General features: G+C 34.3%; 1 protein-coding gene across 1 annotated transcript in view; it reads left to right on the forward strand.

The window, feature by feature from the left end:
- XPR1 (xenotropic and polytropic retrovirus receptor 1) overlaps positions 1-18,565 on the forward strand; it is a 206,098-nt gene that overhangs the window by 172,372 nt on the left and 15,161 nt on the right. The window contains exons 12-13 of the mRNA XM_067728812.1: positions 14,668-14,834; positions 18,010-18,149. Coding sequence (XP_067584913.1) covers positions 14,668-14,834; positions 18,010-18,149 — 307 coding nt within the window. The remainder of the gene's footprint in view (positions 1-14,667; positions 14,835-18,009; positions 18,150-18,565) is intronic.

Genomic DNA, 18,565 nt, shown 5'->3' on the forward strand with positions numbered 1-18,565 from the left:
GGATTCTCAGGGCTCTCTGTAAATACTTTTTGGTTGCCTCTGAATAATACCCTAGAGCATATTTCTTTTAAAAGTAGAATTGTACTGCTTGCAGCTGTTTTAACTTTACCAGGAAGTCTTTTCAAAAGAAATGAACATCCACCAAAGTGGAATATTGAAGCTTACACAACGTTTCATAGCTGGTGTAGAAAACCCTGAATCACTGAAGAAGGATGAACTGAAAGTCTAGGATCCGTTGTATAATCTTCCTCTTCCTTCTCAGTTATGAATATATGACTAACTATGTTTCCTTCCTCAACTAAAAAAAAATTAATATTTGAAATCAATGTTTATAATTTATCCTTCATTTAACCTTCTGTTGCAGAAAGTGGAATGTCTTTGCCTAGAAAGCCAGATCCATCTCTCTGCTCAATTTAATCAAATCCTCTGCCAGTAAGAATTTTAAAAGCACCATCTTAATGAATGGCAGTGTTTCATGTTGAGAGAAAGAACATGGGCTTTGGAGTTACCACGACTAAGATAATTTAGGAATATTTTACCATATCACTAGACAGAAGGAGAAAAGCCATGTGACTGATCATCTAGATAGAGGCCAGAGACATTCATTAATTAAAAATATACATAAGGATACTTCTTTTTTTTTTTTTTAAGGATACTTCTTAAATATAGCAAGTACTATGTATACGTATAGGATCAGTATATACACACATATATACACATATATGTATACACACACACACAATCTATCGATCAGCATCCCACACTAACCACTAGAATCATGACTAGAGGGGAAATGTTAGAGACATTCTCATTAAAATCTGGACTAACATGAGAATATCTGCAATCATCACTATTATTTAGCATTCTTCTGATTATAATTATAAAATGAAAAGAATATTAAAATTTTAAATGAATAAAATAACATTTATAGGTAATATGATTGCCCAGTGCTCTCACTTTGTTTGCCCTTTTATGAACTTTTTATGGTGAATGTACTGTTCTTTTATAAACAGGAAAATAGTTATTTTCATTAAAAAAAATTAAAATGGAGTTGGCCTAGACTGTCTTTCTAAGGCTCCTTCAGCTCTTTATATTCTGTTATTCTAATAGAGCTATTTGTCAATATGTAGCATCTTGGCACACATTATTTCATTTTGAACCTGATATTAACCCTAAGAGAAAGTAGATGTTATTATTATTTTAATATATCAGGAAGGTTAAATTGCCTGCCCTGAGTCACATGGCAGTAAGTAGCAAAACCATAATTCTCAGTCTCTGAATCCATTCCTTTTTCTACTTTAAAAAGTTATTTCCAACAAGGCAGCATGATGTAATGCTGGGATCCTCAAACTTCGGTATTTGTGTGAATCACCATGGATTATTACTTTAAAATGCATAATATTGGGCCCACCTTCAGTCTGATTCACTAGGATTAGGGTGATGATCCAGAAATTTATACATTTTTAACATGCACCTCATGGTGCTTCTACTAAAGGTGATTCATTGGCCACACTTAAGTAAACATTAGTAGACCATAAGTTTGTTTTCTACATCTGTAACTCTATTTCTGTTTTGTAGGTAAGTTCATTTGTACCCTTTTTTTAGATTCCACATATAACGATATCATATGATAATTGTCTTTGTCTGACTTACTTCACTCAATATGACAATCTCTAGGTCCATCCATGTTGCTGCAAATGACATTATTTCATTCTTTTCTATGACTAATATTCCATTGTATATATGTACCACATCTTCATTATCCATTCCTCTGTCGATTGACATTTAGGTTGCTTCCATATCCTGGCTATTGTAAATAGTGCTGCAGTGAACATTGGAGTGCATGTATCTTTTTGAATTATGGTTTTCTCCGATGTATGACCAGGAGTGGGATTGCTGGATCATATGGTAGGTCTATTTTTGGTTTTTTAAGGAACCTCCATACTGTTCTCCATAGTGGCTGTACCAGTTTACATTCCCACCAACAGTGTAGGAGGGTTCCCTTTTCTTCACACCCTCTCTAGCATTTATTGTTTGTAGATTTTTTGATGATGGCCATTCTGGATGGTGGAGGTGATACCTCATGGTAGTTTTGATTTGCATTTCTCTAATAATTCATGATGTTGAACATCTTTTCACGTTCTTTGCCATCTGTATGTCTTCTTTGGAGAAATATCTATTTAGATCTTCCACCCATTTTTTGATTGGGTTGTTTGTTTTTTTGATACGGAGCTTCATGAGCTGTTTGTATATTTTGGAGATTAATCCCTTGTTGGTTGCTTTGTTTGCAGATATTTCCTCCCATTCTGAGGGTTGTCTTTTCGTTTTGTTATTTTTAATTAAATCTCAAAGTGAATTGATACTGTGATTGATGAGATGCTTCCTAGGTTAAATATTTGAATAGATGTTTCAGAAGTCCTGGTAAAGTTTGGGATAATTTAACTTTTACTCTATTTCTGATACCCAATTTGAAAGAAAATGCGTCAAATGAGGTTTCTATAAAAAGACATCACAGTCTTGGATTCTGAGATTAAGAATTGTTTCAGATGGCTTTTTTAGATCTGATGTGTTATACTAGTTTAGAGTATTGGCAGGTTGTGTGGAAAATGGTGGAAGAGATTTTGGCATTCCATCTTTCTCTGTGCATACCTCCTATTATATATACTCTCACTTCCTTCTTAGATCTGTTAATTGATCATAATGTAGAATATATATTGTCATTTTTTGCTAACATTTATTTTTTTATCTATATTTTATTCAACTCTTATTACTGTATACTGCTCTTATGACTACTTAAATGTTATACAGTCTTTTTTGTTTGTTTTTGTTAATATTGATATTCTTTAATAGACTTATTTTAAGTAAATAAAATAAATACTTCAACATTAGTAACAAATTACAATTGATCACAATGCACAAATGTATGGCAACACTGTGTTTGACAACACTTACTTAGAAGACGTTAGGATGCCAGGAAGGGGAAAAAAACAACAACAACATGGTTTTCTAAAGAACAAAACCAGATCAATTGATTTTTTTTTTTTACTTTCTTTGATTTAAGCAGTAGGCTATAGGCATGGGGGATGTAGAAGTTCTTATCTACTTTGTTTTAAGTAAATTTTGAACTATTTCACAGTTCATTTTTTTTTCCTTTTTAACATCTTTATTGGACTATAATTGCTTTACAATGTTGTGTTAGTTTCTGCTTTATAACAAAGTGAATCAGCTATACATATACATATATCCCCATATCTCCTCACTCTTGTGTCTCCCTCCCACCCTCCCTACCCCACCACTCTAGGTGGTCACAAAGGACTAAGCTGATCTTCCTGTGCTATGTGGCTTCTTCCCACTAGCTATCTATTTTACATTTGGTATTATATATAAGTCCATGCCACTCTCTCACTTCGTCCCAGCTTACCCTTCCCCCTCCCCATTCCCTCAAGTCCATTCTCTACGTCTGTGTCTTTATTCGTGTCCTGCCCCTAGGTTCTTTATAACCTTTTTTTAAGAGTCCATATATATGTGTTAGCATACTGTGTTTGTTTTTCTCTTTCTGACTTACTTCACTCTGTATGACAGACTCTAGGTCCATCCTCACTACAAATAACTCAATTTTGTTTCTTTTTACGGCTGAATAATATTCCATTGTATATATGTGCCACATCTTCTTTATCCATTCATCTGTCAGTGGACACTTAGGTTGCTTCCACGTCCTGGCTATTGTAAATAGAGCTGCAGTGAACATTGTGGTACATGACTCTTTTTGAATTATGGTTTTCTCAGGGTGTATGCCCAGTAGTGGGATTGCTGGGTCTTATGGTAGTTCTATTTTTAGTTTTTTAAGGAACCTCCATACTGTTCTCCATAGTGGCTGTATCAATTTACATTCCTACCAACAGTGTAAGAGGGTTCCCTTTTCTCCACACCCTCTCCAGCATTTATTGTTTGTAGATCTTTTGATGATGTCCATTCTGACTGGAGTGAGGTGATACCTCATTGTAGTTTTGATTTGCGTTTCTCTAATGATAAGTGATGTTGAACATTCTTTCATATGTTTGTTGGCAATCTGTATATCTTCTTTGAAGAAATGTCTATTTAGGTCTTCTGCCCATTTTTGGATTGGGTTGTTTGTTTTTTTGATATTGAGCTGTTTGTAAATTTTGGAGATTAGTCCTTTGTCAGTTGCTTCATTTGCAAATGTTTTCTCCCATTCTGAGGGTTGTCTTTTCATCTTGTTTATGGTTTTCTTTGCTGTGCAAAAGCTTTTAAGTTTCATTATATCCCATTTGTTTATTTTAGTTTTTATTTCCATTTCTCTAGGAGGTGGGTCAAAAAGGATCTTGCTGTGTTAAATCTTACACAATCTTATTTCCATTTTTAATTGACTGTAATTTTAGCTTGTGTCTGTGGCTTAATTTTTTTCAGTTTAACTAAGAAAAAGTTTCTACCCTTATGAATGTAGTACCTGAAGCTTTTTTACAGCTTCATAAACTAAGCACTTGAAACGGTGTCAAAAACTTTTAGAATCCTTGTATTTCTTTGTAAAATAATTATGGTCAGTAGCATTCCATTTAGTTAAAGAAATGACATTGTGTCTTTTTGCAGGAGAGGAGGGAAAAACACATACTTTTATCCATTCCAGAATTATTATTATTTAGTTATTGATCTTTTCAAGGAATCGGCTTTTTGTTTCATTGATCTTTTTCCTCCATTTTTCATTTCAATTTCATTGATTTCTGTGTTTATCTTGATTACTTCCTTCCTTCTGCTTGCTTTGGATTTATTTTGCTTTTCTTTTTCTAGGTTCTTGAGGTGGGTTCTTAGACTATTTATTTGATATTTTTTCTCTTTTTCTAATGTATGCATAATTATATGTATAATGCTATGCATTTTCCTCTCAGCACTGCTTTAGCCAAGTCCCACAAATTTTGATATGTTACATTTTCATTTTCATTTAGTTCAGTGTATTCTTTAAATTTCCCTTGAGACTTTGTCTTTGATCCATGAATTATTTAGTAGTGTGTTGTTTAGTTTCCAAGTGTTTGAAGATTTTTCTGTTATTGATTTTTTTGGCCTATCTTGCTATATGTTCATTGGGCACTTGAAAAGAATGTATGTTCTGCTGTTGTAGGGTGGAGTGTTTATTAGATCCTATTAGTTAATGATGCTGTTGAATTCTATATTGTTGCTTATTTTCTGTCTACTTGTTCCATTAGTTGTTGAGAAGGAGAGTTGAAATCTCTATAATTGTGGGTTTGTCTATTTTTCTTTTCAATTTTATCAGCTTTTGCTTCATGTATTTTGCTACTCTGGTTGTTTGATGTAGACACAGTGAGGATTGCTACATCTTCTTTGTGGATTGACTCTAATATACTTATATAATGGCCCTGTCTGTTTACACTAATTTTCTTTGCTCTGAAATCTACTTTATTTGATAGTAAAATAGCCACCCTGCTTTCCTTTGATTATTGTTTACATGATGCATATCTTTCCATACTTTTACCTTCAACATAGTTATATTATTATATTTGAAGTGAGTCCTTGTAGACAGGATGTAATTGGGTCATAGTTTTTAATCCCCTCTGCCAATCTCTTTTAAGTGATATATTTACACTATTGACATTTAATGTAATTATTGATATGTTAGAACTTAAATGAAGTATGCCATTTTCTTTTTTGGTTTTCTGCTCTCTCTGCTTTTTATTTCTCTATATTTACTTGAATATTTTTAAATTCCATTTTGATTTATCTATAACATTTTTGAGTGTCTCTCTTTGTATAGGTTTTTTAATAGTTCTCAGTATTACATTGTATATACATAACTTATCACAGTGTCCTAGTGTCATCATTTTACCATTTTGAGTGACTTATAGAAACCTTACCTCCCTTTACATCTCTTTACCCTCCCCCATTTATAATGTAATGGTCTTAAATATTTCCTCCATACATTTAGCACCATATCAGACAGTGTTATAATTTTTGCTTCAGCTGTCAAGCATACTTTGGAAAACTCAAGAGGAAAAGTACAGCCTATCATATTTACCCATATTTTTGCTTACTTGGTTCTTTCTTCCTTCTTGAAGTTCTAAGGTTCCTTCTTTTATTATTTTCTTTCTGTTTAGAGAATTCAACAATTCTTTCAGGGTAGATCTGCTAATATATTCTGTTAGTTTTCATTTATCTGAGAATGTCTTGATTTCCCCTTCCTTTCCTGAAGGATATTGAGTATAAAAATTTGTATACATTGAGTATAAAAATCTGAGTTTATAGTTCTTTTTTTTCCAGCTCTTGATAAATTTCATGCTACTTTCTTCTGGCCTCCAGAAGATTTCTGATGAGAAATCCACTGTCAATCATATTGTTTTAACCCTGGCCGTTAAAGTATTGGGTTTTTCTTGACTGCTTTCCACGTTTTTATCTTTGTCTTTAGTTTTGAGAAGTTTATTATTTTTTTTTTGCGGTACGCGGGCCTCTCACTGTTGTGGCCTCTCCCATTGTGGAGCACAGGCTCCGGACACGCAGGCTCAGCGGCCATGGCTCACGGGCCCAGCCGCTCCGTGGCATGTGGGATCTTCCCGGACCGGGGCACGAACCGGTGTCCCCTGCATTGGCAGGTGGACTCTCAACCACTGCGCCACCAGGGAAGCCTGAGAAGTTTAATTTTAATGTGTTTTGGCTTTAGATTTATTTTATTTGAGGTTTGCTCAACTTCTTGAATCTGTATGTTTATGTCTCTTATCAAATTTGAGGAGTTGTCGACCATTATTTCTTTAAGTACTTTTTCAGCCCCTCCCTATTCTTTCCTTCTGGGCTCTGATGACACAAATGTTCGAACATTTTTATGGTTCCACAGGTCCCTGAATCTCTTTTCTTTTCTTTCTTCTTCTTTTTCTTTTTTTAAATATATTTTCATTCCACTGTTCAGCTTTGTTAGTTTCTATTCTCCTGTTTTCCAGTTTGCAGACTATTTCCTCTGTCTTCTCTATTCTGCTGTTAACATCATTCACTGAGTTTTTTATTTTCGTTATTGTATTTTTCAGTTCTAATATTTCCATGTGGTTTTTCTTTATGTCTTCTATTTCTTTGCTGAGACTTCCTATTTTTTCATTGTTTCAAGCATTTCATAATTGTTCATAAAAGCATTTTCATCAAATAATTCCAGCAGCTCTCATCTCATTTTTGGCGTCTACTGATGGACTGTTTTCACTGAGTTTGAGATCTTCCTGGTTCTTGGTATGATTAGTGATTTTCAGTTGAAAGCTGGACATTTTGGGTATTATGTTATAAGACTTTGCAGATAGTCACACACACCTTAGTTATCCTTTGGATTCAGAATGTTTCCTGCTTTCACATGGTAGCACTAGCTGCCAACTAACAGCTTTGGCAGCATCACCTTCTTTGTCACAAATACTAGTGTATTTGTGTGATTATTTGAAGATTTTGTTCTGTTTTGTACATTTTTATTAAAATGAGTGGGAATTATATGTGATAGTACACTTCATTATTGAAAAGAAATGTCTCAAATTTAATACCATTAAAGCAAAGATGGAAATCATTAGGCATACTGAAAGCAGCGACGTTTAAACGTCATTGCCAACACTCATTCGATTTGAAGAGATTATCCTGTGTTCTGTTGTAAAGAGTAAAAACGAAAAATGTCTGTAAGATGTTGGGAATAATGTCATTAAATATTATGTCTAAAAGACAAGGAAGATATAATAAGGGGTTTTATTTTCTTATTTTTAGTTCTCAGGAAACAAAATCCTCATATAACATGTACATCTGTTACTTGTCTTTTTCATATTCAGCTATATACGAGTTTTTAGGGACACATTGTATGTGTAGGCTGCCAGAAACCATGTTGCCTTCCCCAAGTATTTGTTGGAATGTAAGGCATTGTAGAGAAAGTTTAAAAATGAGTAAAACACAGCACTTGCCCTCAATTCAATTTGGCAAAAATTAATTGAGTTCCCGCTGTGTGGAGTGGAGTACATAGGCCTTGGAAAAATGCTGGCATGAGATCTTTCCCTTAAAGACATTACAATTTAATAGAAAATACAAACACATATACAGTTTACTCCATTGTAAAATTAAATTCTTTTTAAAATGCTAGATAGGGTACAGTTTTATAGGAAAGAGAGAAAAAGTATGTTTATATCATAGTAAAAGATAGTATAAGCACAAACAAAATGTTTTATTAAAAAAAATCATAGGAAGGAGATATTACCCTCTTTCTAAACTTACACATGTTAATTTGTCCTTTGCTAACTTTTATTATTAAATTTTTATCATCTCAGAAAAGGGTATTAACTTGAAAAGGGTTTTCATGATAACTCTCATTGCTTTTCTCGAAACCTCCAACTCAGTCTTTCCCTCTTTACTTTTACAGACTACCTTTGTCTCCTGTACCCTGAAAAACTTGAACCTATCAGGAGCCATTTTCCTTCAGCTATCTTCTGCCTATATACATACTTATTTAACCCAAATCCATTCTCACCATACTTTTCCCAGACTTTGGAACAAGGTTTCCCACCTTAGTGCTCTGACCTCATTTCCTCCTGTCTCTTTCAGGATCTTGCTCTGGCAGTCACCCCTTTTCGTTCCTAAATCTTCAATCTCTTCGTCACTACTGGCCCCTTCCCTTCAACCTATATATACGTTCAACAGTCTCTCACCCTAAAAAGGCTTTCCTTGTCTCAGTAAGCCACCTGGTCTAATCTCTTTCCTTTTCTCATTCCTGTATCTCAAAACAGTACTCTGCCTTTCCTCATTGTCTCTATTCTAATAGCCACAATGACTTTATATAATAATTTATTCTATACATTAATTATACATTAAAATAACATTTTAGATATATTAGATTAACAAAATATATTATTAAAATTAATTTTACCTGTTTCTTTTTACCTTTTAAATTATGATTACTAGAAAATGTAATATTATATATGTAAGTCTTCCTCCAGCTTTTCATGTAGCTGGCTTCTTCTCATTACTCAGATATCAACTTAGAGACCTTCTCTGCCTGAACACTATCTAAAGGAATTCTGCCAGTCTCAATCATGTCACCATGTTCTGTTTTCTTTTCTTTTTGTAATTTATTTATTTATTTTTGGCTGCACTGGGTCTTTGTTGCTGCTTGCATGCTTTCTCTAGTTGTGGCAAGCAGGGGCTACTCTTCATTGCGGTGTGCGGTGTCTTCTCTTGTTGCAGAGCACAGGCTACAGGCATGCAGGCTTTAGTAGTTGTGGCACACGGGTTCAGTAGTTGTGGCTCGCAGGCTCTAGAGCGCAGGCTCAGTAGTTGTGGTGCACAGGCTTAGCTGCTCCGTGGCATGTGGGATCTTCCCAGACCAGGGCTCGAACCCATGTCCCCTGCATTGGCAGGTGAATTCTTAACCACTGCGCCACCAGAGAAGTCCCCATGTTCTGTTTCCTTCTTGGCACTTTTCACTGTCTGAAATTGTCTTGTTTACTTGTATATCTGATAATTGTTTACCCCAACTAAAGTAGTAAGCTTCATTAGGGTAGGAAATTTGCCCATTGGTGAATAAGATTCACTACTGTGTGCCTGGTATCTAGAATAATATCTGGCATATAGTAAGTAGGTGTTCATTTGTTGAATGAATGGTTTCTATTCTTTGATATGGCTCTCTCTGCCTCACAAACCTGGTTAACTCAAGACTGTTAACTTTCAAGGCTCAGCTCAAGTAGCACCCCCTCCAGGAAGCCTTTCCTGGCTGTTCCCGTCCTGAAAGCCTAACCTATTGATTCCTCCTGTATGCACAGTTCCACAGTTGCACTTTCACATTGTGCTTTTGTTTATTTTACATGTCTCCTCTTTCACACTTAGTCCTTAATAGTTCTTCAGTACCTTTCTGTTCTCTAAAATATACCTGGTTACCTGGTAGACATTCAGCATATGTTTGTTGAATGTAGAAGTAAACAGATTTTTCTTTGCAGCTGATCTTAAGTATTATAGCTATATAATAAATAACACAGCTTATAGTAGTAGACACTCAGTAAGCATTTGTTGAATGAATAAATGAATTCCTGTGTACTTTTTTATTATAAAAACAATATAGCAGCATTAAACTCTTGTTTAAATCATTTATAAAATATCATCACCCTGATGGTAACTGTTTTCTTTAGCCCACTTTCTTCCTTTTTCTTTTAGTTTAATTATACAAATAAAACATGGATATGTATATATGGCTATAAAAACAAAATTCAAATAATACATAAATACATAAAGTTAAAATGAATCCCTTTAATAATCTTACTTTCCTCATCAGGGATAGCTACCTCTGTATTTCTATAAACATAAAGTTATATACAGTCTGAAATAATAATATGTGTATACTTTTTAAATTCTGTTTTCCACATACCTTAGAAATATTTTTAATGTTACTTAATAGTTTTGTGGAACTATTATTTCAAGTTGAGTTGGACTTAGAGAAACAGTGCTGTCTAGTACAAAAAAAGTTCCTTGGTTAAAGATTCCTATTACTAGTTTCCTCATTTATCCTTAGGCCTAATGATTTCCATTTTTGTCTCAATCATTTGAAGATTATGAATTTTCTATAGTCACAGAGTTGGAAAGAGGCAGAGTCTGGATTCAAACCCAGATCTTGTGACTTCCGATACAGTTATCTTTCCACTTACTGACTGTCTCGCTGAACTTCAGCTTCCTTAACTGTAAAATGGGAATATAATGTCTGTCTTGCCTGTCCTAGGATAAACTGATAGCCAAACTCACTCATAACTCTGCTTACCTATATAGGTTTGAGCTTTGAAAACAGTGTCCCCAGTCTATTTTGTTTCCTTATTTAATTTCAGATTAAAACCTGGTAAGCTCTTACCAGAGTAGAAAGGTTTTGGTTGAAAGAAAACTGTTCACTTTGTTTTTACACAGTGCCACTTTTTCATATTTAAAATATCCTTCCTGAAATATGACTCACAATGATGTCCATATGTAATTTTTCTGATTTCTCTCTCAGCACTTTTCCCAACATATTATTTTGCTTTATCCTTCCTATGATGGTTAATGGGTACAAAACTCTAGTAAGCTTATTTTATTTGTTTTAGATTCACTAGATACCAATTACCATACATTTGTCTGGTATTAATTATGCTTCTAACATGGCCGGTGTGTAATAGAAACTTAGTGTGGAATACCAATGACTTGATTTTCTGTGATTCTGAACATTACTAAAGTGGGCTACCAGAGTTAGCCAACAGAGAATTAGATGTAATTGCTTGCCTAAAGTGATAATATCTTCCCGGTACAACCTCTGAATACCAATGAAGGCAGATGATTTCAGGGAGAAGCACTCCTCATTTGGGAGATGGAAATGATCACGTAGGGTAGTAATTTTAAAAAGACCAAAATGTAGCATATGTAGACGAAATATTTGATTTCTTCAAATCATTGTTTGAAGAAGTTCATAAGATAAAAATTACTTATTATAAAATATTCTGTTAAAGTATATTTTTTTAAGTCAATAAGTCCTTGTATATGTTTCATAGCAATTTCATAGAAATGATATGGGCTTAGAGGAAGGCAGTTTAGCCCATTGTCCTTTTTTTTTTTTTTTTTTGCGGTACGCGGCCCTCTCACTGTTGTGGCCTCTCCCGTTGCAGAGCACAGGCTCCGGACGCGCAGGCTCAGCGGCCATGGCTCACGGGCCCAGCCGCTCCGCGGCATGTGGGATCTTCCCGGACCGGGGCACGAACCCGTGTCCCCTGCATAGGCAGGCGGACTCTCAACCACTGTGCCACCAGGGAAGCCCCATAGCCCATTGTCCCATTTTAAGAATTATATTCTGAGGATAGAACTTGTTCTAAAATCTAGAAGAAATAACAAAATTACTTTTAGTTTCATTATCAGTTCCTTTTAGGTGTTTATCTCTGTGTTGATCTTGTTTTGAAAATACGACAAGAGTGAATTTTATTTTGTTGCTAAATTTGCTTTATTCTTTGCAAACCTTAGTAGATGAGTTATGGAATTCTTTTGAATGCAACCATGATGGTAATTATTGAACAATACAACTCGGCTAGATTCTATATCTGTGTATAGAATGAAGTGAACAGGTATGTTAGAACACATCCAACTAAACCTAGATAATAAGTAAATATTTTGTTAGACCTTTTAAATGATAATTCATATGGCACAATGTTATAGAATAAATATTAACCCAATTTGCTCTTCATGAAGAAAAGATTTTGTGAAAATAGTTTAAACCTGAAAATGTGTTTATATCCAAGCTTGACTGTTCATTAGAATCAATTGTGGACCATTTTTAAAACTTTTGTTTCTGTTCCCTACCACTGACTTTCCAGGAGAAGGTGAACAGTGGTGTGCTGGTATATATTTAAAAACTAGCTCTCGGGTGGGGATGGGAGCACTGATTTTCAGTGTTTGCTGATTTCCATGGTGTAAATACGGACTGCTACCATAGCCAATTTCAAGCTACTAAGATGATTAACATGGAATGTTGGAAAAAGATGTATAGTATTTCCATTATATAGATAAAATAAACATATATAACCTAAAAGAATAATATCAAAATTTAGTAAAGTAATTAGGAAGTGATGAATTTGAGTTTTCATTACCTTTGTTTTTAATATAGCTAATTATAAGTTTATGTAATTTAATTTTTAATAATGACTATGTTTAACAACCAGTTTGCAAAGTTTTTGAAAATTTGACAATTGATTCATAAAGCTGGTACAGACTGATGCTAACACAACACTGGAGCTCAGAGATATCTGTATTTTTTTAACCAACTAAGTAATTCTGATGAAAGCAACCTGCCAACCCATTATTTTTCTGAAATACAGATCTAATCCTAAGGCCCAAGAAGGCATTCCACAGTCAGACCCAAAATGTCTTTTCCAGCTTCATTTCAAATCATACCCACTCCCTCACATCCTCTGTGTTTCACCCACACTAGACTTAGATTACTTGCAACTTCTCAAAAATACCTTGCAGTTTCCCACCCTCATGGCTTTTCATTATCTTCTTTTAGCCTTGAATAGCCTTGCCTCATCTGCCTGACTTTTACAACACTATTTATCCTTCTAGAAATAACTCAAATGCTACTTCCTCTTATTTCCTACTGCTGGAAACAGTCCCATTCTTCTTGATGTTCTCATAGTCCTTTGGGTTTTTTTGGGGTTTTTTTTGCGGTACGCGGGCCTCTCACTGTTGTGGCCTCTCCCGTTGTGGAGCACAGGCTCCAGACGCGCAGACTCAGCGGCCATGGCTCACGGGCCTAGGTGCTCTGCGGCATGTGGGATCCTCCCGGACCGGGACACAAACCCATGTCCCCTGCATCGGCAGGTGGACTCTCAACCACTGCGCCACCAGGGAAGCCCCTGTTTATTTTATTTTGATCTCAAATTTAGCATCAATAACAAATGGCTGTTTCAACTTACTAGATTATAAATGTCTAAAGGGTGCCTTTGAATAATACTGTACTTAACATTTTACTATCTAAAAATGATTAGTAAGCACTTGTTTTTTTGTTTGTTTGGCCGCACTGCATGGCTTGCAGGATCTTAGTTCCCTGACCAGAGATTGAACCCAAGCCCCAGCAGTGAAAGCACCGAGTTCTAACCACTGGACCACCAGGAAATTCCCAGCACTTGTTTATTTTAATAGGAAGGATTATGGATAATGCATGATACATCCTTTACTTTCTAAGCCTTTGGGAAACTAACCACAATTTAAACTTTTTTTGAATTAGATGACACCTTTTTTTCCTGATGATTGAGGACCATAGTAGTAGTAGTTATATACCTATATCCTACAACCAGAGAATACAAAGAACATCACGATGACTTTCAAACTTGTCAAAGAAAAGTTTCATAGAGAATATACAGAGCACTGGAGAGTGAAAAAGACTAGGTTGTGTAACTACCTTTGCAAATTATTTTTATTATTTTGATTTATTGCACTTTATAGTGTTCTCAGCATAAAACCCAAAGTTACATTATAGTGTTCCCAGCATAAAGTCACATTAAGCCTTTGCATCATTAAATAACATCCAAAAGAAGCAAACATATCATTCTTTGCTTTGTGATTTGAGAGAAGTTTGCTTTCATATATGTTCTTAAGGATACATTCGTCATCAGTCTGTTGCTTTCTGGCATTTTACCTAGAATTAAAATTATCCGATTGCTTTCACAATAAGTATTAAGATCTACATATATGAAGGAAATGTTGTTCTAAAGTAAAAACAATCCAAGAATTTCTTAAAGCAAATGCAGCACATTCCTTGTTACTGGTGTTTCATAAATTTTTTTCATCTTTGACCCTAAGCTGCCACCTGATGGCAAAAACTAAAATGACAACTTTTGTAATATTCAAAACCTCCATTGCAGTTATTTGAAATTTTATGTTTTCACCATAAAGCCTCTAAACTCTAAATGCACATTTGTACAAATTTTGTGTATTTGATGAATGTTTGATAACTATTTGAACTTCAGAAGAATCAGATTTATTATTTAACTTTTGTTAGACAATGATCCTACTAAGGAGATTTCTTTTAAAATCTTATTTCCTTTATGGAGCTGGAGAAAGAATCTGTTTTTAAATTAGTTTTATTTAATGAAGAATTTTACCTGAATCTAGTAATTTTCTCTTTCCCTTTTCTTTCTTCAGAACGAGGTCACTCAGACACCGTAGTGTTCTTTTACCTGTGGATCGTCTTTTGTATCATCAGTTCCTGTTACACCCTCATCTGGGATCTGAAGATGGACTGGGGTCTTTTTGATAAGAATGCAGGAGAAAACACTTTCCTCCGGGAAGAGATTGTATACCCCCAAAAAGTATGTACAAAGAGTCCTTGGGTTTATTTAAAAAAGAAAAACAAAACAACTCAGGTGTACCTATTACAATATATACCCAATCCCAACCTAATATAATTAGAGAAAATACTTACCAAAAAGTACTAATCCATTCAGTCAGCAAAAATGTATCAGATGTTTACTATATGCTAGACGCTATAGGAAATAAAAACAAAGTAAAATTGTGGTTCTCAAGGAGGCCTTAATCTATATTCTAAACAGATAAGTAAACAGATTGCAATACAATGTGATAAAGACTAGAATAGAGGAATAAATAACTTACTGTCATTTATGATTTATTTTGACCATGCAATTCCCTCCGTCTCAAATGCCCTCTTTCCCCTTTGTTTACCTTGCAAACTCTTGCTCCTTCTTTTTAAGTCAGTTTTTACTTTCTCTAAGAAGCCTTACTTATTTCTCCAAGCATAATTAGCCATTCGTACTAACCCCATTTTACCCTATACAAATTTCCGTTGTGGTAGTCGTCACACTGTATTTTAATTACCTGTTTAGGTATCTATATCCCTCACTATCCAGCATAGTCCCTGGCATACAGGGACTTAATGTTTGTGGAATGAATGAATAAATACTTGACTGAATGAGCAGCGCTATGAAAGCACGAAGGAAAGGGGAGTGCCTGACTTTGCTTGGGTGCATCAAGAAGGCTTCTCCTTTCATTTATTTCAATCAATTTTCCTAAAGTTCCAATTTAATCCAAAAATATATGGATAATTATGTGGGAATTATTTTAGCATCTTATTTATATATATATGAATAAAAGGATGAGAGAGGCTGAGTTAAAAAGTCAAAAGGCCAAGAGTATCTTTACTCAGATATTGAAAGAAATTAAACAATGAACTGGGAATCTTTATAAGTGAATTCTAATCCCAGCTCTCTCACTAACTAGCTGTATAATTTCAGGCAACCAGACTACGGTGTATTCTTTTCTATAAGGTAGGGTGTTATAGTAGATTATCTCTTGATCCTTTCCCAGTCCTAAAATTCTGTGATGTGGAGGAGATTATAAATTGGGTCACTAATACTTTATACTGTGTCAGAATGTCACCAGTACCTCAGAATTGCACTTTGAAAATGCGTGAATGTGTAGTATTTAATTGGTGATTAGGGAAGGCTGTTTTCAAGTGTGAGGATTAAAAATAAATGATAGGAGAGTGAATACGAAGAATAGTATATTAGGGTAACTTTGCATAAACAAATGAAGGCAGAAAAGGAGATGTTTACTGACAGTGATTTTTTTTTAACATAAGCTGTAGCAATCCCAATGTGCAAATTTAGAATGTATGACCAAGATACTAGATATATCTTTATAAGTCTCATTTGAAAAGAAAATCAAAAAAAGTAATAGTAAGCACAAGTCAGACAGCAGACATGCATTCAAGTAAAGATGGCCTTTTGTGTTCACCAAGTGTATGTGCCTTATTGCTCTTTGAACTGTTCTTGCCTTACTGAGAGAGATAATACATTTATTTCTTGTTATAATGGTTGCTTTGATGAACTGTTTATATCTTTATATAAATATTCGTTCCTCCGTTTAAATAGTTCTAACTTTTTGATTTCTATGTAATAAAACTAGTTAATAGAATCAGTTTTTTTGTTATTATATATTTTCATGACCCTAGAAAATAAAGTATATGCTTTTGTACATTATGCTTTGCAAATGTATAAGAAAAATGTTCTAGGGGATCACCATACCCCTTTCAATATTAAAAAGGCAAATACTGGAATAAAATTTATTCTTCTTAAAAAAGGAAGAAGCTATTTGCTGAGTCCAGTGGTACTTCATTTAAAAATTAACACAGCTATATGTACCTTAAAATCAGTTCCTCGGCATTAACAACGCATACTATTGAGCACCATACCCAGGTCCAGGAAGCATTTTTGTTATCTCCATATTAAAACTTAACTTTTCTGTGTCTCTTGACCTCAAGTTAAGTGTATTCCTCCCAAAAGACCTTCAATTTTTGGTAACATCAGCTCCCACATCAGTGAAATGTGGATCCACTTGACTGGCTCTTAAAGACACATGAAATTGTAGCTCTTCACTGAGAGGCCTAATAATGAGTTCACTGCATGTGGATTTATCCAAAAATTACATTATCGCTCTATTGGATGGATGGGGGAGGGAAGAGGGAGATATGTTAATGTGTTAAAAATCTTCATAAAGTTCATCATAGTAAGCAGTGGATAATGTCTAAAATTGATTAATCAAGATATAGCAATATACACACATTATTTAGAAATGTGGAAGATAAATAATAGAAGAAATAGCTACAAATTTTGAAAATGTTTGTCTCTAGAGAATGGGACAAGAAGGGGACTGCTATTTCTTTTGTTTAATAGGCTTCTGACATGACTAGTATTCCTTTGTTAAATTTTTTAAAATAAAATAAGTGCTATGGCTTAATACATATCAGTTCTATTTCCCATAAGATGTCATAACCTTTAAAAACATATTTTTAAAGAGCTAGATATCCAGAGATTAATAGTGAGAAAATCCGTGAATTACAGTTCTGGTCTATTGGCAGTTTGTTTACTTAAGACTTGTGTAGGTAAGCGTGGACTCTCAAATACTGGATACTAGTACCTGGAAAGATTAGTTGAGTGCTGTCTTCCTCATGTGAAAATGGAACATTCCTTAAATTTAACTATGTATGTGAAATCCAAGCTTAATTTTATTTACTGACATCAAAAAGCAAGGCAAAATTTTTTCAGACGGAGGGTAAGGCAATTTGAGAATAAAAGTGCAAATAACAGAGTTAATAAATCTGCTAATATTTTCTAATATTAACTGTTGAGTCATTAGTGTATCACATACACATTAGAGTATAATTCAGTCAGATCAAGGATTTCATCTGGTTTGTATTTCTGGGGTCTAGAAGAGAGCCTGGTATACAATATGGGAATGAAGTTTATTTGTTAAATGATTACTGAAATTCAGTAAAACAATATTTATAAATTCATTTTAAATATTGTACCATTTAAGAAAAAAAAACTAAATTGGTGAAATCTTTCTAAAATATAAAACTCTTTAACCTGTGCTTGTCAGTAGGATATGTGACTCTTGTTACTGTGCTAAGTGTGCTTATTTGTAAGAAACGTGATGGTAAGTGTACTCAATTTGCTTATTATTCCTCAGGCCTATTATTACTGTGCCATCATAGAGGATGTGATCCTGCGCTTTGCTTGGACTATCCAAATCTCAATTACCTCCATGACTTTGTTGCCTCATTCTAGGGACATCATTGCTACTGTCTTTGCTCCCCTTGAGGTTTTCCGGTAAGCAAACTACTGAAAAGTTTATCAAAGATTCTTTTTTACCTAAAAAGTTGCTCAATACTTATAAATCAGAATTTATTAAAACTTATACTTGAAAAGCTTAAATTTTCCAACTTTTCTCAAACTTTTCATCAGCCTCAGAATTGGAAAATCCTGGTTGAAGGACTAAGAGATTAATTCTTACAAAGGTAAAGTAACTGCTGATGATGACTTAGAAGCTTTTTTAGAACTGGGCTCCATTTGAACATCCAAATGGCTAATGAACATACGAAAAGGTTCTTAACATGCTTAGTCACCAGGGAAATACAAATTAAACCTACATTTGAGATATAGCTACTCACCTCTGAGGGCTAAAATGAAAAATACAGACACACTAAGTATTGATGAGGATGTAGAACAATGGGAACAATTGGAAT

The sequence above is a fragment of the Pseudorca crassidens genome, chromosome 2 (assembly GCF_039906515.1).
Source record: "Pseudorca crassidens isolate mPseCra1 chromosome 2, mPseCra1.hap1, whole genome shotgun sequence".
NCBI lineage: Eukaryota > Metazoa > Chordata > Mammalia > Artiodactyla > Delphinidae > Pseudorca > Pseudorca crassidens.